The sequence below is a fragment of the Podarcis pityusensis genome (genome assembly GCF_964106645.2).
Source record: "Podarcis pityusensis genome assembly, chromosome: 1".
Lineage (NCBI taxonomy): Eukaryota > Metazoa > Chordata > Lepidosauria > Squamata > Lacertidae > Podarcis > Podarcis pityusensis.
The window spans coordinates 76,755,679-76,778,930 of record NC_138028.1 but is presented as its reverse complement, the minus strand read 5'-3'; the positions used below and the strand labels follow the sequence as shown (position 1 = coordinate 76,778,930).

Here is a 23,252-nt window from a genome sequence, read left to right as displayed (position 1 = left end):
AATAGCAAAAAAGAAAAGAAAAGAACAACGCTTAACACTAGGTACAATATTTGTTCCTCTCAGAATTTTTCATATGTAATTATTTGCAGATGTATAACTTTCTGTGTGTCCTGTGTAGGACCTGAACCAATTTACAAGAAAGGAGATTCAGACTAAACATTAGGAAGACCTTCCAGATGGTAAGAGCTGTCCAATGGTGGAATGGACTACCTTGGAAGGTGGTGGACTTTCCTTCATTGGAGGTTTTAAAACAGGTTGGAAGGACATCTTTGGGCCAAAATACACGACACTAAACATATCATTTGGAGACCCTTATATTGGATGTGCTGATTGCCTTACACAGCAATCCTATGCACATTTTCCTGGCAGTTAGTTACACTGAACTCAATGGGACTGACTTCTGAGTACACTTTTAGAGGTCTGTACTGCTAAGGAGGTTTATAAATTGATCTGTGAAGTTTAAGTGAACTTTTTAATTGTTCTTTCTGGGGATTGTTCTACAAATCCATCTTTCAGGAATATGTTCTTCTATGTGGTTAGTGTCAAATGGGTCATTAGGTGCATTAGAACATATAAAAGAAATAAATTTAGAACTGTTCAGAACACGTCTGTATTGTTTTTAGAAAGAAGGATTTAAAACTATGTGCTTGGACTGTTTTTGGCAGTACTGGGACCAGTTGTAACAGCAAATAATTACAGGTGAAAAAGAAAAAGAGCAAATAACAAGAAACCATAATCTAGAAGAGAACCAAAATGAGTTACAACAGAGTTTTAGATAAGAACCATATACATTTAGTAAGCAGGAAGAACAGTACATCTTTCACAGACTTACCTGATAACCTGTCTGAATGATCCATATGATTCTGATCTGATAAAGAAAAATAAATTTTATGAAACAAAAACTATGAAAGTAGAATATAAAACAGGTATTTTGAAACCACAATTGATAGTAAAGTGTTTATAGCCATCTTCATGGAGTATTACTGTATTAGCTATTAACCTGTGATAGGTACAGGAACCACCTTCTTCAGAGGCAAAATACCTATCATTACTGTACCAGATTCTGAGGACAAATGGGGTCAACTTCATGCTCTGTTTGTGAGCTTCTAGAATCTAGCTTGGAATGCTGAACTACATGGATCTTTGGACAGATGCAGAAAGGCATATCTTACATCCCTAGATGGATTCACAGAACAAATTTATTTTTCGAATCAAAAAGCGTTGAAGTATTTATCTTCTTTCATGGAAGCATCTTTCAAGTGAAATATACGAAATAATGTATTGTTGTTGGGTATAATAGTTGGGCTCCATCCTAGAAGAGTTTCATGTACAAGTATGCAAGATTGCTGAAGGAATATGTAAGATCTCTTGCTTCTGGAACCATTGGAGGTTGGTATTTATTGCAGTTTCCAGATCTGAAAGTGTATTCCATCGAAGGTTCTATATGTCAAATAAAGAGGATGAATGCTGAACCGTGGCATGAAAAGCAGGGAGTGTTCCACAAGTACCCAAGAGAAATGTCAAAGTGCAAAAGTCAAGAAGAGAACGATCAAATCATTCAGTTTTGCCTAAATATATTGTGTTTCAAACCAGTCATTCCCACTTTATAATCACACTGGGATCCTTCCTTCCTTCCTTCCTTCCTTCCTTCCTTCCTTCCTTCCTTCTTTCTTCTTATTTGGTTAATTATATATGATGGGCATTCCAGACAAGCAGTGTCAAAGAAAAGAAGTGAGGTTAACTTATCTATAGCATCTTCTACCACTTTATTCCATCCTATCCCTATATATTGCATGTCCTCTAATGCTTTGGCATCCTTTCCCCCCAAAATGACAAGATTGAAAGAAGTCCCATGTTATCTATGTATTCTAGATGTGATTTTAGACTTACCTGAACTATGCAGGAGGCTGCAGAGGAGAACCAGTAGTGCCCAAAGCATGATGTTGAGTGGAGAGTCCTTTCCCCCACCTTGGACTCTCCTCCTCCCCTATCTACTCACAATGGGCAGTGCTGCTGCTGCCACTCTAGCCTCACCTTGTCAAGCTTGGATGCTTTATATATAGCATTACAAGGCCCTCCCTTATTCCCATGCACATTCTGAGATGGCTGCAGCTGGGTAAAGTGGAGTAACCGCCAAACAGGATCTTCACTTTATCAGGCGTAATGCACGCAAATGCTATCTGGAAATATAAAAGAAAAATACACCTCCTCTACTTGAGTATCATTTTTCCATAGCTAGTTCAACGGGCTTGGCTTGCGACAATTTACACAAACACTTTTAACAGTATTTGCTATAGAAGTGTGGTGTGGAGTCCAAAAGAAATGCAGATCTGTAGTGCAGAAAATCTGATAACCCTGATAAAGGCGGAATGTAGCACATGGAAGATGGAACAAGCTTGTTTTCTGCTGCTCCAGAGGGTAGGACCCAAACTAATGGATTTAAATGACAAGAAAGGAGATTCTGACTAAACATTAAGAACAGCTAAGTTGTTAAACAGAGGTTTGATGGCCATCTCTCAGGGATTCTTTAGCTGTGATTCCTGCATTTCTGGGGGTTGGACTTGGTGTCCCTTTGAGTCCCTTCCAACTCTACAATTCTATGATACATAGACTATTGGCCAAAGAGACAAGAGGACCGAAGTTGGGCAGTCTTGCTGTGCTAATATTATGAACAGATAATGAAAGGAGACTCTCTCTCTCTCTCTCTTTGTATGTGTGTGTTTAAAATAGAAGGCAAGGCTGATGATTTGAGATCCTACTGATACAGGTTCCTAATTTTCCTTAAAAATCTTTCTTTCCTCCAGTGTTTATCCCTTTCAAACATAGTGGGAATGAACATTTTTCAGCCCTAAGTAATGATATTTGTTCCCTGGAGGAGGGCTGGACAAGCATAATTATAAAGAACAAGCTTCAGAATGTTGTGTCAAAAAATGCCATTTGAATGCAGTTCCACTGTACTAGGACACCATGAAGTTCTTCTGTCCAGGTCCTGTGGAAATGAATGAAAGGTGTGTTCTTGTATGAGTCCTGTCCAGTTTCAATGTGGGCTTTTGCCAGGTAACTTTGTAGTGATTGTGCTCTCCAGAGGAAGAGGGTAAGAGCTGTAGCTCAAAGGTAGAAAATCTGTTTTGCATGCAGAAGGTCCCAAGTTCAACTTGTGGCATCTCCAGGAAGGGCTGGGAGAGAACCCTGCCTGAAACTCTCGAGAACCGTTGAGTGTAGATAATACTGAGCTACTGGCCTGAGTTAGTAGAAGGCAGCTTCCTATGCTCCTATAAGGTTCTACAATTCTCCAGCCATCTCTTCAGATTAATAGGTAAAATATGGTGTGGTCTACCCATGCATTAAAATGCAGGGAAAAGTCATGAGAAAAAGTATTGAGTTAGTAGAATGTACTGCAGACTGCAAGTGAAGGAACACATTTTTAATGCTCTCCTTTGGCAAAAAACAATACAAAGCAAACATACAAAAATGCACTCTCCCTACTTCTACCATTAGGCAGAAAGAGGCAATCACCTCAGGTGGCAGATCTGGCCTGAGAGGAAACATCCCTGAATATTTTGTCTGAGCCCTCCAGCCATTCCCCTTAGTTGTCTCATGCCTGTCCCAGGCTCCCTGATCTGTCCTACTGCCTCAGTTGTGGTGAAAGCTGCTATCTACTTACCAGGTTTGAAGCAAAATTTAACTGCTGGCCCAGTTAGTTTCTCTTTGTGGGATGGGAATGCCATCTTGTCCTTTGACTCAGGCAGGAAAATACCTTGCACCTGCCCCAGCAGAGAGGGGGCTTGGTTAGAACCTGTTTCACTCCTGAGTTACTGTTTTTTACTAGCAGAGGAATGTTTTTTATTTTGTTTTCTGAAAATAGGGTGTGTTTTAGTGATATATGGGAGGTCACAGGAGAACACAGAACTCTCAAGTGTCAATTCAGGGTTTCTGTAGCTCAAAGCACATAGAGCCAAAATGCCTTCTTTTCCAAGACAATACAAGACGGCTACTGGCTCTGCAAACATACTCTGTCCACAGTTGCCAGCCTCCTCAGTTAACACACAAGAGGAAGACTGAGAGTTGTAGCCAATACAGTGGTACCTCAGGTTACAAATGCTTCAGGTTACAAACTCCACTAACCTGGAAGAGTTACCTCAAATTGATAACTTTACCCCAGGATGAGAACGGAAATCATGTGCCGGTGGCGCAGTGACAGCAAAAGGCCCCATTAGTGAAAGCACGCCTCTAGTTAAGAACAGTTTCAGGTTAAGAATGGACCTCTGGAACAAATTAAGTTCATAACTAGAGGTACCACTGTATAGCACTAAGTATCTTGTTTCACCAGCACAAGTGTTTCTCCTTGTGCAATGGTACATTCTCTTCCTTTCCGCCTACCTGCACATTCCCTAAATCTGTTTTGGGGTTTCCCCTAACCCTCCACAGCAGAATTGGGTATGGTGTGGGGTACATGAAGGGAGGAGAGGGAGAGAAGCCCATTGAACTACCAGTAATAATTGCATGTGTGCAACTAGTGTAGGAACAACATGGAAGGAAAAAGGTACTATTTGGTAACACCTTTTTCCAGAGTCCCTGGTTTGAATCCCCCAACATCTTAAAAGGTGCTGTAAAGCAAAACATCTTAGATACAGAGGATAGGACTGGACCAATCTTGCTAAAGCTCAAGTTCTCTGGCTGATTTGAGGATAATAAGATGCCTGAATGTAAGTGCATGTAACAATTTACACCAAGAGCTTAACAGATTTCTTTCTCCTTTGGCTATCTTAAGAACTCTGCACTGCATGGGAAACATTATTTTGAAATTAATTCCTAGGGACAATGGTTTCATGCCTCACTGTGTTGGCTCAGTGCCTGCAATATCTCAGATTCCCTACGTGTTAGACCTCTGAGGCTGGAACTACATGTGTCAGCCACTCCTTGTGTTCCCCCACAGCCTAGGTGAAGAGATATTTGTAAACGCTGCAATCCACAGAGCAAAAGAGCAAGTTGACAGGGACAGAGAGCAGCAGGTATCAAAAGATTTTTTTTGGAGGGGGGGGAGTTTCAGAAACATTTTCGTAAGTGCTAGGAAGAATCCTCATAATCAGTTCCTGCATTTTATTCATTTCCCCGAAGATTATCTACCAACAAAGGCCAGGTTTTATGTTTCTTATTTTAGACTGTGAACCCTCGGGTCAGCAAATTATCTGTTTTAAGCTTGTAAAGCAATAAAGCACCAGGATTTCCTTAAATTCCTAACAGCTGAAATAGAAAAGTATTGCTTTTAAGACAGATCTGCACATTACAATGAACAAGGCAATTACAGAAAATGGAAAATAATGTATTGGATACCTCCTCTCCATCCTGTTTACTATAAGACTTTGTCAAGAAAAGACTGTGTGAAGACATCAGGGTGTTGGGAACTTCCCTGCTCCCATCTCATGCCATTGGCTTCTGCTGTCACAGAGATGGGTGCATGGATTCCTATGGATTCCTATGTCATTAGGATACAGTAGTCACAGCAGGGCACAGACACAGTATGGAACCTGGGAGACCAGGGTTCAAATCCCCACTCAGCCATGAAGGTCACTGGGCCAGTCACTGTCTCTCAACCTAACCTACCTCACAGGGTTGTTGTGAAGAAAAACAAGAAGGCAGAGAATTGTGTATACCACCTTGAGCCCCTTGGGGGAAAGGTGGGTTATATGTGTAATAATCAATAGGACACAGATAAGTTGTTTGATGTATTGCAGAGGGGTAGGAGGGAGTAATTTTTTATTTTTGTGTTTCCCCCTTTCTTTTCATGTTACTACATGCATGCTCACGTATATAAACAATTTTTTTGCAGGGGAAAGAAGTGTAACCTTACACAGAAGTATATGTACAGTATATACATGATGAATATTCAAAGAAAATAATGTGAAATAGTTTCATACCCAGATGCGGCCCCCCTCCCCTAGGAGCCAGGCCTCACGGTGAAAGGAGAAGACATGACAACATATATTTGGGATTAAAATGACCACAACTTTATTGAATTCAGATGTAGGTAAACTTTGGCATAGGCACTGGGCCCCCACCCTGCTGGGGGTCTGAGGCATGACAGGGTCAGTAAGGGGAAGATGGGACCAACACAAAATGCGTGTTTACACAGCTGGTCCCTCCCCAAATCGCTGAGGATAGCACCCATCTGCCATGCCACCAGAAGCGTGTGAGTCACCAATTCATCCCTCTTTTAGGTGTTTGACTAAAGGATTCCGCTGAAGGCCTAAGCCACCAAAGTTGTGACAATTGCTATGGGGAAGGCGAAACCTGCAAAGCAGGGACAATTCCTTCCCGGCTCTGAAGACAAAAACCACCACACAACCACAGCAACGCCCGCGTGCCTGGAAAGAAAAGGTTAGTCTGCAAGAAAACAAGATTAGAGGTGGGCTGGGTGGGTGACGCTCTGGGGCTGACTATGCTGCCGAGAGCAGCGCCAGACCCTTTTTGTTCTCTTGGAGCGGAGCGGAGCAAAGCCTCCTCCAGTGCAGTCCACTGGTGAGGGGAATAAGGCTCTGCTAATAACTCTCACCACCTTTAACAAACTAGATTTCCCAGGATTCTTTAGGGGAAAGTCTTGACTATTAAAGTTGCATAAGATTGTTAAATAGCTTGGGTGGGTGTGGCCCAAATGTGTCCGACCAGTGCACCATGGGGGAAAGTAAAATGGTGGCTACCAGGAGGCTGCCTTGCAGTAAATTTGACACTCCTTACAGTTAAAGAAAGCAAAACAAAAAGTCTGTTCTGCCATGCTCTATGGTAAGGACCCACCTACTCATACAGTAGGAGGCCCAGCAGTTTGCCAAAGCTACCTCAAACCAGCAGTTGACCTTATTCAGAGGCTCCCATGCTCTCTGTGTTTCTGCATGGAGCTAAGTCCTAAGGACAGAATAGACAGCAGACAGGGGCTGAACTGGGGCTTCATCTAAGATTTTGCACTTCTGAGGCAGGAAATGACAAGGATGTTTGCAGAACGCTAAGAGCTGGTAACAAGAAGCAAGTGATTAAATATCAACACAATGCTTTTACTCAGTTTTTTGTTTGTTTTTAAAGCTACAGATAGCATTTCTACTACCAACGTGAAAACAATATCTGGTTATATAACTTCCAAAGACGGCATGTTTAGTATGAGTGTTGCTGTAGTGGAGGTGGAAGTTTAGAGGCTGAGGCCAGAGGTTTTGGGAGAGTTTGGGTTGGAGGCCAGTAGTTATAGCTAGGTCCTCTTTCAGACCACAACATAAAAGCTGTCTATTCACTTAAGCATTATAGCTTTTATGAGGGGGGTGTTCCCTTTCTTCTCTGGCAATTAATACGAAAACAAAATACAGTGGTACCTTGGGTTACATATGCTTCAGGTTACATACGCTTCAGGTTACAGGCTCTGCTAACCCAGAAATATTACCTCGGATTAAGAACTTTGCTTCAGGATGAGAACAGAAATCGTGCTCCAGTGGCGCGGTGGCAGCAGGAGGCCCCATTAGCTAAAGTGGTGCTTCAGGTTAAGAACGGACCTCCGGAACGAATTAAGTACTTAACCCGAGGTACCACTGTAAAAATAACTGGATGGTCCATTCTGCTCCCCTGCCCCCCACTGGTTGCCAATCCAGCCAAGAGGTTCAAATGCCTTTTAGGGACTCCTGGTTTTGAATGGGTAATCTTTGGGTATGAGGCTGGGACATACCCAATAAGCTATCCCTAGCCATGTAGACTAGAGCCTCAGAGCTTTCTTTAGACATACAAAGGAAGTGGCATACGCAACATCCCCCTCTGCAATTGGCAGGCGGTATGAAGCTGCTGGATCAGCAGGCCCGACACAAACACTACAAAGTTGGCCTTTTCCTTTTGCCTGGTCAACAGAGCAGTGTTGCAGTTAGGTCAAGTTCCACTTCCTTATGTCATGTCATGAGCTGACGAGAAGAGGACATATTTTAATGGATTGCCTGGTTTATATGTTGTTGGTCCCCCAGTATTTTATTCATACATAATTTTTAAATTATATTTCTGTGTATGTTGTAAACCACTCTGAAAGAGTTTACACTCACAGGCAGAATATACAAATTTTAAATAACAAGAAGAGAAGAAGAGTTCTGCTGGATCAGACTGAAGGCCCACAGCTTCCCACAGTGGTCAACCAGATGCTCCTGGGAAGCTGACAAACCAGTCATGAGGGCAATGGCCCCAACTCCGGTTGATGTTTCCCAGGCACTGATATCCAGAGGCAGATTATCCGTGATCCTTGAGACAGCATGTAGCTGTCATAACTAGTAGCCGTAGGTAGCCTAACTTTCCATTAATGGGTCTAATCCTCCTTGAAAAGTCATTTAAGTTGGTAGTTGTTAAACAATTCTGACCTAGATTGAACAGGAGTTGGACTTGACATAAAGTAGTTTCATAAGTTCAACAAAGATACATGATTCCTTACAGGCGGCCATAGAGGGGTCTGCTGTTTTACATGACAATCTCAAGAAGTAAAGACAAGAACATGTTTCCTACTTTTATAGCCCACTGGAATGATTTTTTTTTAAAAAACCCAAAATATTTATACCTGCTCTTCAGGAGAAACTCCCCCCCCCCCCCGTAAACAAAAAATTGAAAATAAAAATTACAGTAAATACAAACACCAGCAACAAAAAAGATGGATCGGACAATTCAAATATTATAAAACACCATTATCTAAAAGGCCTAGGCAAGTAAAACAAATCTTCATCTGGCACCTAAATAGCATACATTTAATAGCTTCACTTCATGGATTTTTATATAATCTAGAAAATGTTAAATCCAGAATTAATTTATAAAGCCTCTGAGTCCCAGAAATGTCCCAGAAGTGTTGAGATTTTACAATCAATATTATCTTGATTGTAGTGTACCTGAGACTGTTTACTGTTAACTGAGTTTCCAGGACCTGCATTTGTTTGTCCATAGATAAGAGAGGGAAAGATTATATACACCTGGCAAAAAAGTTCCCATAGTGATTTTAAGTCATTTTGACTTAAACATCAACATTTGAGGTCAGAACCTGTACAAAGTCCAGATGCTGAGAATGTCAATGGATGTTATGCAATATGTCATAGCTTTTCTGAATAAATGTATTGAAAAAATGTTTGGAATTGTTGATTTGGCTGTGATCTCATTAGTGAAATACATATACAGGGCTCAACTAAATGGTGTAATATTGTGCAGCCTGTAACCACTATGGACTTTGAAGCTTAGTCTAGTTCATCTGTTGTGAATGTTGTTTTCAGTGTAATCATTGCTTAAGACATGTTTACCAGCCTTTGGATCTAAGGGAGAAAAAGTGGGTTGGAGTGGGCAAATTTTATGGGTCCCTCCCATGCTGTTTGTGTCCCTCCCATAATGTTACTTTGCTGTTTGCAAGGAACGTGCTTCCCAGATCCATCTAAGTAAACAGTATTCAATTTTTGGCCTGATTTATAGCAACTGAGATTGTAAAGCAATTGTGTTGACACTTCATTTACTTAAAAGATCCCCTGACTTATTTAAATATCCGAGGTGGCTTACTAGCTGGAAGGATTGGAGAAAACAAAGCAACTGCACTCCATGAGACTTCAGTTCCTCAGGGTATAGGTATGTCTATTAACTGCACATAAGGGGAAAGCATGGATGTGCATAAGACCTCAGTGACATATTGAACATGCTCTAGAACAGCAACATGACAAGCCCTTGGCCTACTGGGAAGATTCTGTGTTAATTGCTGGATCTAAAGTGTAGATACAGCACACTTTATAGTTGTAGTACATCTTTAGGTAACATACAGACCAGTACAGGCTTTTGTGGTTATGCACTTGCAAATGTCAGTGTTTCCCCTTTTGTTTCCTCTTAGAAAATAAATATAAATGAATCAAAAATCAAAAACAAAACAAAGTCACCAACTATGACTCCTCAAATACAAATATGCTGATCAGAAAATGTTAAAAATCACACACAGATTGGCTCCCTGCTAATAAAAGTCCAGACTGAATGGGTTGTAGCCAACTAGGTTTTACTCGGAGTAGACCCATTGAAATTAATGTACGTATGTACATTAATCATGTCCATTAATTTTAATGTGTCTACTCCAAGAATGTATAATGTTGATACAGCTCAGTCTCTTCTTCTGCAAACTCCACAGGTTGGTTGGTTTGTTTTTTAAAGTAATACTGTACTAGTATCATTTGTGGAAAGCCAAGCAACAGTTGACATTGTACTGTGTTCTCATGCCTTGCCATGGGCCAAAGTTTCTCATTTAGCTCCTCCTCAGTGTGGGACCGGAAATCCGCTTCATCCCATGGAGAATCCGTGTTCCTTGGCAGGAATTCTCTTTAAACTTGATTGCCCACCTAGAACTCTCCATTGTAATCCTCGAGGAAACCTGCCTGCTTCTGTTTCAACATGGCTATCCTTTAATTGATTAATGTAGCTTAATTTATTAAGCTCTGTTGACGTGAGTAACATTTCTTTCATTTTATTTGAACTAGATTTGACCTATGGTTAAACAGTTAATGGCTGCTGGATTTGATGGCCATATCGCTGCAGTGCATGTGTAGCAACACCGTGCGCAATGTAGCATTTACTTTGGCACCAATTTATCCTTTTATGTAATTACAAATCAATTATGTAACAAAATAATGTTACACATCTTCTAACAGTCCAAATGATTAAAAATATGCTGGTGTAGATCAAGTACAAATTTGGGTGAAATGCTTTTCTAGAATATTGACCCAAGAGAATATTAACATCACAGGGGAAAACAAGATTCCTGAACACTATGCGTGGCCAGTGTCCAGGGATGATGAAAGTTGTAACCCAGAAGTGGGGAACCTCAGGTAAAATATGGCCTTCCAGGCATGTCTACCTAGCCCTCTGAACTATCCCCAGGCCACGCTACTAAGTGACCCAGCTTCATATCCTGATTTTATGTGGATGGAATATATCTTTGAACTCTGAAAATGCCTCTTTGCTTGCCTGAATGGAGGACAAAGAAGAATATGTGAGCATGAGTAGAAACTAGCTTACTGTACAAAGGTAAATTTTACATCTTTGGTCTGCCATTTTTTGCCTCTGGCCCTATCCACCACTGGCATGTGGCCACAAGCTAGAAAAGGTCCCCCACCCCTGTTATCATCCAACAACATCTGGTGGTCCACAGGTTCCTCACCTCCGGCTTCCCCATTTCCTTCAAGTAAATTCACCATGCCAGAAACTCAAACCCAGCTGGTTATCTGCTTCCATATGTAAGTACTTGCTCGGAGTAAGTCTTTTCAGGATATAATATTCCATTCTATAGGATGACCTATATAGATCTTTCCTTAAATTTGTTTTTGCTTTTGACTAAATTGAAATGCTTGGCTGATCAACCCTCAGCAATTGGGTAGTCAGGAGGGATAATACGTAGTGCTGATTTCCCCTTGTCCTCTCCAGGTGATCAGCAGAGCTGACAATGGTGACCATCTCGACTTCCGGGGTGGCGCCATCGGCAATGGCGGATTCCCTCTGAACTGGAGGGACCAGCTCCACAGGAATCGGGTCTTTTCCACTACGGCGAAGCGGGGACCCATTCAAAAATCACAGGCGGATGAAGCCTGTGACCATGGGACTCGGCGGGCACCTTTAGCGCCCCCCCAACCCGCAAAGGAACCCACTAACGGGCTCCGGAGTGAAGAGGGGGAAGTGGCGCGGTGCTGAGAGTCAACTGCTTCTTCCGTGGAGCGAAGCCGCACAACCATTGCCGGAGAGCGCTGCCTTTTTCCTGGGACAATTTGGCTTTTAAAACAACCACCCGTGAGTACTTAAGTTTCAGACAATTGGACTCTAAACAAGGATTTGCGAGCAGAAAGGAAAACTGGACTTAAAAGTTTAATTTAATTTGGCACTGAAACGGGAAGGTCTAAACAGGAAGTCAGCCTTCCGTTTCTTTGTAGATAGATTAAAGCAAAGACACAGCAAACTAAAGTTCTGAAAATCGCTTCTAAAGGATTAACTTTCATCATTTAAAATTGTGGAACCCCCTTTGGAAGCAGGAGAAGAGGGGGGATTTTTTCTGGACTGTTTAAACCTGCAGAAGTGAGTGTAAAGTAAAGTAACTTTCCACCGTCTTGATCCTGGAGCGGGGTGTCAGGACTGACGTTCTTTGAAGCTCATTGACCAGAGACAAACATTTTTGACAGATAGCTAAAGGAAGAGATACATAGTGATTCCATTGTTCCCCTTCGCATTTTAAAGGAACAAATATTGACAAAATATCTGAAAAAGGAAACTTTGTTGTTAGATTTGTTTTTAAAAGAAAAGAACAAGCAGAAGTTTTTCCCCTAGAGGGAGCCTGTGAAACTGTAACCAATTTTGAATCGGGAAGCTCGCAGCTGTCACAGATTACGATCGTGGGAATAGACTTCTGACCTTGCAGGACAATGTATTCAGAAGCTCTGTTGAGTGCTTTCTGTAAAACAAGTGCCCTACTGGAACAGCTATATGAGAAGACGGATTTTATGACTGATGCGATTAGAAATTTTGGACAGGCAGTGGGATATTATACAGAGCCCACCCAGGAATTAGACCAGGAGTGTGCCCTGACAGAAGTGATGAGGGAAGAGGATGTTGCTGAATTTTGGGTGCCAGGGATGGAGGGAGTTGAGGCCCAGCAGGAACATGAATTCTTGGATTTGACAAATGAACTTGGAAAAAGCCAGATTTGGAAAGATAAAGTTTGGTTTGGTTTGGAAATGGGGGGTTGGATAGACCCCCCCTATGCAGGGAAGTTCGGACTTTTCGAGTCTGGCAATGGGCCGTGAGATGTTTGGGGTTGTGGGGGCTCTCAATTTTGGAGGGTCTTTGAAACATGTTCTTAAATACCACATGGAGCTTAGTGGGGACTATGGAAAAGGGGCTGATTTGTCGAGAAGGGTCAAAAGCATTGTCAAGCTGGAGTTCCCAAGAGTGAAAGAAGTAGGAGATAAAGGAAAATATAGCTATAAATATGAAGAAGAGCTGCGGAAGGGACATGGAAGAGACTTAAGGGCCTCGGACATAAGGTTACCAGGTTAATGCGCTAGATTGATGGGATAGAAAGGACTGACAAAACCCGGGTCCAGGAGGAAGAGACGCTGGATGAAGATTGGATTGTTATTTCTTTTATTATGATTGTTTTATAAAATTGATGAATGCTAGAAAAATGTTGGAACGAAATTATTTGGCTTTAGCAAAAAGGTTTAAAGAATTATGTAAGAATATTATAGTTATGAGAAATTGGTAAAAATAAGATTTAAGTTTTAAGTTTTAAGGTTTTCATAGTAAGATAAGATTAAAATAGATTAAGGTAAAGTAATGACAGAATATTATGAAATATGGAAAGGATTTGCTGTGACAATTAATAATCAGGATACAAAAAAAGGGAGGAGGAGGTCAAAGAAAGAAGGTAATGACAGTTATAGATATGAGAATATTGGATTTGTTTTTAAATATTTGTGGTATATTTTTGTTTTTTAATTGTGTCGTGTTATTTTTTGATTTTGATTTTTATTAATCTGTATTGTTTGACTGTGGTTTGTCTTTCCTTTGTTTTTTCTTTTTTTTTCTTTTTTGTTCTCTTTTGTAATTTTAAAATTTTCAATAAATATAATTAAAAAAAAAAAAGACAATGGTGACCATCTCTTTGCTAGGGCAGGAGCCCCATGTGCATGACTCTGGAAGCTGAATAAAGTTCTACCCAGGAGCTTTTTGTGTGCCCCGTTCAGGATATTGGCAACTTGCCACAGCTCATACTTTGTCTATAGATCGCCATCACTGGGTCATGGTAAGTTTAGCACTTTTAGCAAGACTTCATTTGATCAATGTTTAATGACCCTCTGGCTGTGCTCCAAATATAGTACACTGGTTATAAAATTCCTTGTCTCTTATCAGTTTGCAGTTCTTGGGAAGCTGGCCCTTTCATTAAGAAAACTGTTAACTGCATTAAGAGTGTCAACAACTGCGCAGCCCAGATTTTACATTAACTATTTCCTTAATGCTTCGAGTGTGCCATTTCTTTTTGTCATTTCAGGATATTCTTAAGAACAGCAGTGTTTAAAAACTGATTATTTAACAGTGGCTTGACCTTTCTGCCTCCGCTCTTTGTAACAGTGCATTGCTTATTTCCATTTGGTCTGATTTGCAATCGGGGCCTGGCTTGATAGGATTGTTGCCTTTTTCCAGACTTGAGCCAAAAAGCAGGGAGGGAGGCAGCAGCAGGTGATAGATTTTTGTGGCTTAGGATGTTGTGGCTCACGGTCTCAGTGTATGGAAGCAGCTACCTGGTTTGTGTGGTAGTTTGAATTAAAAATAATAATAACTCAAAATCAGACACAAAGAAGATGATCACAGTCCCGTCATCAGTCACTTGACAGAATTGTTGATAGTTAGCTCTCTGCAATCAGTGGCTATGGCTCACAAAAGGGGCAGAGTTGGTCTCCTGTTGCAATAAGTGAAGACTCGACTTCCGGGGGAGGCGCCTCCGGCAATGGCAGAATTCCTCTGACCGGGAGGAATCTGCTCCGTGGAAATCTGGGTCTGGCCGCCACGGCGAAGGTGGAGACCCGTTAAAATCACAGGCGGGAGAAGCCTGTGAACGTGGGATTCGGCGGGCACCTTTTGCACCTCCCCCACTCGCGGGGAACCCCGGTTTTTGGGGCTCCGGAGCAACGTGGGGTGAGCGGCGCGGTGCATCGAATCGTCTGCTTCTTCCACGGAGCGAAGCCGCATAGCTGTAGCCGGAGAGCACTGACCTTTTCCTGTGGACAATTTGACTTTAAAGTAATTACCCGTGAGTAGAGCTGAAACGGAAGAATTGGATCTCTAAAAGTTTAATTTGGTATCGTAACGGGGAGGTTCAAAACAGGAAGTCCGCCTTCCCTTTCTGTAAATAGACTGAGGCAACGAAGTTGCAAGCTGGAGTCCTGGAAGGTCTTTTGTAAAAGATCAAATTTCCAACGGTAAAGAACATTAAACCCCCTCTTGGAGGCAGGAGAAGAGAGGGGGAAGTTGTGGATTGAGTATGCCTGTGGGAGAGAGCGAAGAGGCTTAAAATACCGCCGCTCTGACCCTGGAAACGGGCGGCTAGTAAGACTGATTTCCCCCCCTTTTTTTTTTGAATGTTCATTGACAGCGCTTAGAACGTTCATTGACAGCTAGCTAAATAAGAGAAATACATTGTTTCTACTGTTTCCGGCTGTTTTTAAAAAAGGAGGAAAGTAACTGAAAATTGAAACTAACTTCGGATTATTGAAACTGTGTTTAAAAGAGGACATATTGACCGATACAAATACAACTTGTTTTCTCCTAGTGGAAGCTTTTGAAATTGGTTACTTTACAGGAGCTGGGCTAGGGGAATTTCCAGCTGCAAAATAAGAAAAGTGTGAGACTTTGGAATTGACCTTGAATTTCTAAAGTGTTATGGCAAATGGAAGGGAAAAAACAGACGGGATGTTGACAGAGGAGGCCTTAGTGGCTGCATTATTGAAAATAAATGATTCGCTGGAACAACTCCATAAGAAAACAGATGCGAGGAATGTGAAGTTGGATGTTGCAAATACTGAGACTGATTTAATTGTAGAAAGTTTAAATAAGTTGGGACAAAAGGTGAACACCAATTCAGAAACCACCCAGAAACTGATACAAGAATCTACTCTGATACGGCAAACTGCAGATGAAGTCAGGAAAAAAACCCTTGCTGCTGAACTTAAGGTGGTACAACTGGAGAGGAGAGTCCCATCCATACAAAGACAACTTGATGAACATAAGCTGACATTCGTTATGACTGAACTTAGAGAAGAGCGGATGAATTTGGGGACCAGAGCCCTGTCTGAGTTGGAGAAGGAAAGCCTGACAGAACTTCAGGAGGCGACAGGACTAACACTGGTTGAGAAAGAGAGGTATTTGGGGGTTAGTATGACCGCCAAAAATGTGAATCTGCTTAAGGACAACTGTGAAGGATGTTGGATTGAAGAGAAGGGGATTTTGGAAATATGGACAAATCAGAAGTTGTTACTGTTGGGCCGAGTCGTTGTGGTGGGGATGGGGGCTGCTGTGTTGCTGGGGATGTTGCTGTTGTTTCAAACATTGCAAGCTCTGGATGGGATGGAGGGTCTCAGGAGGTGGCAGAGGGATGCTCCTAGAGTTGTTTGGCAGGGCAGGAAGCCTCGAGTTAAGCTTAAGATATTGATGGATGCCAAAGAAGGAGGTGGACCTGCCCTGCCAGACCTTTAAACTTCGTTGTGAACCATCTGCCTTTTGCTGGTTGAGAGAATGGTTGCTTCTTGAAAACACCGAAGTGTTGGATAATGGTAGACAAAGTTGATGGACTATAGGGAATTAGCTGAAATGACTGGCAAGATCCAAGACCAGGGTGAAGAGTCGGTGGAAGAAGATTGGAAAAAGTTTAAAGACTATTTATAGAAATATTGTAAAATTAAGGATTGTTAGAAAAATGTTGGAATGAAATTACATGGCTTTAGTAGAAATGTCATAAGGAATTAAGTATAAATAGATTAATAGAAAATTAAAGGAAAAGTATGGCAAGAATGTGTTAAGATAATTATAGAACAGAAAACAGAGTAAGATGGAAAGGAATTGCTGAAACAAATAATAGAAGTAGAATACAAAAAGGGAGGTGTGAGGAAGTCGCTGGAAATAAGTGAATGAAATATAAGATATTGAAAATGTTTGAGGTATTTTTAAATTGTTTTTGTTTGTTTTTGCTTGATTTGTTATTCGTATTGTTTTTTCTTTCTTTTTTCTTTTTCTCTGTGTTTGCTGTGTTGGAAATTTTGAAAAAGTAATAAATATAATTTTTTTATAAAAAAAAAGCAATAAGTGAAGACTCATGTATTAAAATCTGATTTTTTTCTAGAGGTCATTTCATGCTAGTAAATAAATGAGCGTGACTTGTAAAAAGCATTTTGGGGTTCCAGGCAAGCATAATTTAGACCTCCCACTCACACATGGGCACTCACACATCAGCAACTGGCTTTCTTGGGCAATTGGTAGGGCCCACTGCTGATGCCCGTCCTGGGCCCTTGTCTCCCTCTCCCCCACTTCTCTCTGAACTGAATCAAATTTCTGCCCCATCTCTCTTTTTTCAGCGAGAACTCACCAGAACTCAGTTCCAGCACCTCTCAGGTGGGTGCCATTGCCATTATACGAGAACAAGGGTGAGTTCATGGTGAGTTCTTTTTCCAGAAAAATTGCACTGCCCATCGCTGTGATGAATGAGTGAAAGATGTGTGCAATAGTTGAATTATTTGACTGTTAACCTCAGGGTTTTCTAGCAAAGCCACTTGGGTCTTATAGGGAAATTACTGAAACAAGATCCCCACCCCCCTTTTCTAACATTCCTTAGTGTTATTGCCTTTCAGTTAGCCCAGAGGCATTCTGGAGTAATGAAGGTGGTGGATGCTGCTGCAGCCACTTCATCTGAAGCTTATCTAAACAGTATTGGGCTGAGCAGTGCCACTGATCCCTGCTGATGTCACGTGGTCCAGGTGGCTTAAGGGGGAGAGGCAGCAGCGAGGATGGGCAGCAGCATCACTCTGCCTGGTGCTGAGACAGGAGATCCCGGGTGAAGTGCCTGTAGCAGCCCCTCCACTGTCATTTTTCTAGGCAGGCACCAAGGTGGTGCAGACCCTTGGAGGGCACATTATCCAGGGCCCATTCAAGTCTGGTATTGGCCTTGCTGTCATGCACTCATTAACTGCTCTCTCATTGGTCACACATCCCCACAGAACACTGTCACTGCTGTACCAACCAGACAAATTGAAAACATAGAAATGTACTATTGCAAAAGGATCTGAAATATTTTGGGGTCACAATCTGTTTGCATAGCTGTTTATCTGCTGGTAGAAATGTATCCTCTGGAGGATTTATTTATTTTTAATCACTTGAATGTAATCTCTGAGCAAATTACTTTCTGTATCCTATATTTGTTTCAATAAATGAGCTATAGCGTACTGCCATATATTATTTTGGAGTGGCATCAGGAAAAGTACATGAAGTGAATATTTTGGTTGCAGTATAATGATCCCAATTGCTTCCTTATTTAAATAGAATGCATATGGACAGTCTGTTATTCATGTCTCTGGAAGAATATGTTTTGTTCCAGATATCAAGCACAGAATATAAAGATGAAACCAAGTCCAAATATGTTTTAGAGTTGTATTTAATGATGCCATTAGATACTGCATACTGATGACACCTTGCTCCAAAATTCCCAATGGTTTTGCATAGATGTGGAATAGGATTTGGGACAAAATACAGTGGTACCTCGGGTTACAAGCACTTCGGGTTACAAATGCTTCAGGTTACAGACTCCGCTAACCCGGAAAAAGTACCTCAGGTTAAGAACTTTACTTCAGGATGAGAACAGAAATCACGCGGCGGTGGCGCAGTGGCAGCGGGAGGCCCCATTAGCTAAAGTGGTGCTTCAGGTTAAGAACAGTTTCAGGTTAAGAACGGACCTCCGGAACGAATTAAGTTATTAACCCGAGGTACCACTGTACTGTCTTGTGGTACCCCATAGGGTAATCACCAGGGGGCTAAAGAGCACGCTGCCAATGCTGTTCTCTGGATATGACCCTGCAGGTAGGGATGGATCCACCCCAACACAGTACCACTGATAACTGCCCTGCCCAGAAGGATATCATGGCCAATAGTATCAAAAGCTGCTGAGAGTTAGTGCAGAAGGGGAAGGGTTGCACTCCCCTTGTCATTTTCTCTATAAAGGTCATCCAACAGGGTGAGCAAGGCTGATTCAGCCCTAAACCCAGGCGGGTTTCAATCTACATAATCAGTCTCATCCACCACAATTCTCCATCACCTTCCCCAGAAAGGAAGTATTTGTGACTCGGTAATAGTTGTTACAATCCATTACACCTACTAATAATTCTGTGGTTTGTTTTTTTTAATGTTATGTTGAAATACCAGTAAATTCTAAATTGAATGTTTTTCTTGGTTTTCTTTTCTTTTACTAATAAAGTGCTGAGAGACAGGATTGACTGGATATTTGATACACATTCGAACCTAGAATGTGGGGGAGCCTACCAGAGGCCCAGAGTATATCCTCATGACTATGAATCATCTCCCAAGTTTGCAATTTTTTGTTTAGGTGGATTAAAAATGTGTGTGCGCGCACAGCTGGCACTCTTTCTTTTTCCTTCCTTTCCTTGTATGATCCACCCCCTCCTGGCCAAACTTGGTATATTTCTGTACAGCGGTAGCATTATCCTGTTGTGCTAGAGGAAGGAGACTATTAGGAACAAAGTGATGGTTCAGATTAAGTGCATGTACAGATCAAACATTGCAAGCAGAACTTTCACATCCAGTCACATCTCCTGAAGACATAGTGCTGTCATATGGTGGACTGTGGGGAAGCCTTGCAGACCTAATTCGGACTCCTGTGAGCTGGAGGTTTACCCACTGCTGGTCTACACCCTTGTTCTTGCTCTGTGTTTCTATCTTTAACTTAGATTACTGTACACCTCATATATTTCAAGGAAGATGATGGCATCTTCCACTGGCGCCAATTCTATAGGGCCGAGGTGTCCTTGGCCTCCTCAGTATATTTGGGGAGGGGGCAGGATCCCCTCAATGTTGAGGGGGTGGAGGAAGCTGAGCATAGTGTGGCTTCAGTGGCCAGCTTCTCCTGGGAGTGAGAGAGGAGGAGCTGTTGGCCATTGAGGCCATACCAGGCTCCGCACTTGTCCTCGTCCCAGTGATGCAACGTCACGTGCACATCACGTGCAAGGCGTCATGTGTGTGCCACACTCCAGGCCCTCTCAATTTGGGGCACAAGTCCACCCTTCTGACACCGTCAGTTCTAGTCTGGGGTTCTACAGAACACTTCTTTGACCACCCTTCCCCTGGAGGCTGTTCTAAGGGTTAGCAAATGCGGAAGCGGCTCTATGCAAAAGGCTCTTAACTTTTGAAAGCCATGGAACATGTGGGTTGCCCCAATTGTGTAGAGTTTTCTTCCAGCAGCTGCCAAGAATATGCAGTGCTGACAGCAGGACTATTTATGCCGTCCACCTGGAGATCAACTTTCAAATTGCATTATGCCCCACGTGGAGCATTCCAGCAAACTCCACGAGGCAGCTTTAACACGCTGCATTTTAGGGGCAGAATCAGCTGGTAACCCCCACCTGCCACCCACCAGTCTATATTACTTCATGATGCATGTTTGAATGCTATTCCAAAGCAAAAACAAAAGCCCCTATTCCTTTCACACAAAGAACCTCATGTCAAGCAGAACATGCTACAGCAAAGCTTCTGCTTGACATTCTAGTTTTTGACGTGTGAGGAGGATTCCCCCCCTCCCTGTAGATGAGCAACCCTTCATATACCACCAGGACACTGGATGCCAAACTCAGCGATGGAGCATTTGCTTTGCATGCAGAATATCTCCATTGCAATCCCTAGCATCTCCAGATAGGCTTAGGAATGCTCCCAGCTTGAAACCCTAGAGAGGCACTGCCACTTAGTGTAGACAAGATGCAACTAATGTTAAATTTTATGTATTTAACGGCATAGGCTGAATAATAATAATAATAATACCCCTAATCAGTTTACATAAAATAGTGAAATTGTAAAATTAAAAAATACAATCAACAAAATTTAAAATTAAGAATAAAAGTTATATGTCTGAATAGGCTTGCTGAAATAGCCTAATGGTCAGACTCTGTCGAAGGCAACTTCCACGATTCCTTTGTTGTAAGGTGATACTCTTATCATGATAGCATATTTCCTGTTTCGTTTTTGGCATGCAAAATTGAGCTAGTAGGTTGAAAATATGCAATAAGAGGCCATTGTTGGGCAGAGAAAAAACAAGAGAAAACAGAGTGGTGTAATGAAGGCTGGTGCTAAATTTCTAAGATGCTGGGGTTCTACAGGAATGGGGAATCTGTGACCCACCAGACATTGCTAGACTCCAGCTATTGTCCCTGACCATTGGCTTATTGGTGTTAGAGACTTCTTCAGTGATCTGGAAGATATACCCTGTGAACTGGAAAGCTTGGGACTAACTCCTGGTATATACACGTCCCTGAGTGTGACAGACTGCTCTCTGGACATACTCTGTTGTACCCTGTTTATTATCAATCCACATTTTCTGAGATGCAGCTGGACTTTCAAGACAGGACTCTGGAACTCAAATTTAGCTCAATGGGTAGGGCAAGGGTCCAGCTGTTAGATCAGCACAAACCCTTGGATCGATTCCCTGTTCAAATAGAGTTTAATGTGCCACTAAAAGAAAATGTTAACCCTGCTGCTCCTGTAAAACTGATTTCCCCTGGGCCTGAATCACTTAAGGAGGGCACTCTGGAATGACTTCCAATTGCATGCTACTTGTTTGTGTTTGTAACAGGCTTGCTGGCTGTGACTACAAAACTGAACAATGCCAAATTGGTTAATAAGTTACGGTGCCCTCAAACTAGTTTATTGTAAATGACCCGGTTTGTGCTGCAGGCTTTACAATACAGTCGTTTCTTGTGTCTTTATTCTGAGTGCTCTCTTTGGTGAACTTTGGGATACATAAAGAGGCCAACAAGCCAGGAGCACTTGTGTGGGATTTAGAGAAGGCACTGCCAGAGTTTCAAAGGTCACGGAGTGCTTATTACTATGAGTGTTGCCTTGGGAGCTCTAGAGTTCTGCAAAAAAGGAACTCTACATTTGAGGGAGTGTGTGGGTTTGGCATCTGTCATGCTTTCTGTGAGAGCAGCTGTTTCCCTCTCCCCACATGTACACATACAAATATCTTCTACTTTATATCATCAGATAGCTAATTTTCCTATTGCTATTGCAGACTCCCTGGCTGCCTAAGGAACTTCCTATCCCCTTGGCTAGGTTGACTCAAGCTCCTTTAGGCTTCTATACTATAGAGGAGTCAGTAACAAGTAGCAATAGGTCTATTTTAATAGGCTGAGTTCCAGCCATTTCCTGGTTATAAGGTGAAAAGTGATTGCTTATTGATTGCTTATTTGATTTCTATACCCCTTAATATATTAAAAATACCTCTAAGCAGTATATTTAGTTTTAAGACTTGCTGTCATGTGGACCCTTTTATCTCTTTATCTGGGTCCGAAGTAAGCAAGGAAGCAACTTCTGGTTGTTGAATGAGCGATGCCTTAATTTGTTTTTGTGTGTTGTGTGTACATCATTTTAAATTTTTATTGTGGGCAGGGGCCTCAAAAGCTGGAAGTGGCCTGTGCTTCTCTGGAGCTCTGAGAGGTTCTGTCCCTTGGTGGGCAAAATTATGTGTCCCCTTAACAGAGATTAATTAATGTATTGTGGAATGAGTTCTGACAGGCAACAGCCTATATTTTCAGCTTTTCCTGTGCCTGCTGAAGAAGGCAGCATCCCGTGGAATAGAAAGTTTAATTTTCCTTGCTGGAACAAAATAAATGTAAATGACTGGTGAATCTTGGGGCCATCCTTGCTCATTCTAATGTGAAAATCCTTCTTTTGCCATGTTATGTTCCTCTTTGATGAGTAGATGGAGAGAGACCTTTGATTGACAGATAGCAATCACCAAATGAGAAAGCTTGGTTGAACAGTCATTGTGGTTACAATCCAGGAGATGGCGATATTTGTTTGTCAAACGGTCTTTCCCATAAAACAAATCTCTCTCTCTTAAGAGATGCAGTCTTTGTCCTAACAGATTTTAACACTCAAGAGCCATGGTAGATGTGACATAGTTGAATCTCTCTTTCTACAAATTGTGCCCTTATCATTAGCAGCCTGGGGAGACTGGGAAGCTGAAGAGAGGAATGGGGACAGGGAAATTTATCTGTTTCAGTTTATCTCTGTTTCTCATTTTTCCACTCTTAAGCTCAATTCTTCACATTTCCACAAGTCCAAAGGAAAATTCACCAGCATGCTAGAGAAAATTTATCCTAATATGCATGTTCTGTATGAAATTTTGATTAATATACAACTTTTTGCAACCAGCTTACCCCAATACAATGCATTTCTGTACATTATTTTCACTTCTATCTGCATTTTAATGCACACTCTACCCTAGTATATGCATTTTTGTACACATTACTTGACTGGAGAATTGCATAACAAAATTTGGAGAAGTGTGAATTTGGAAGGATGGCTGCATTTTAGTTAACACTTTATTTCAGGAAGTGTGAATTGGGTAGCTTCACCTTTATGTGGGACAAGAAGCTACACTTAGAACTGGATATGGAAAAACTGATTGGTTCAAAATTGGG

General features: G+C 41.8%; 1 protein-coding gene across 1 annotated transcript in view; it reads right to left on the bottom strand.

Moving 5' to 3' along the window:
* The window catches only part of MUC6 (mucin 6, oligomeric mucus/gel-forming), a gene marked incomplete at its 3' end in the record, with an annotated part of 39,681 nt that extends 37,667 nt beyond the window's left edge, over positions 1-2,014 (bottom strand). The window contains exons 1-2 of the mRNA XM_080981907.1: positions 1,891-2,014; positions 833-868 (exon numbers count right to left, since the gene is read on the bottom strand). Coding sequence (XP_080838033.1) covers positions 833-868; positions 1,891-1,939 — 85 coding nt within the window. The 5' untranslated portion in view covers positions 1,940-2,014. The remainder of the gene's footprint in view (positions 1-832; positions 869-1,890) is intronic.
* Positions 2,015-23,252: the final 21,238 nt, after the last annotated feature.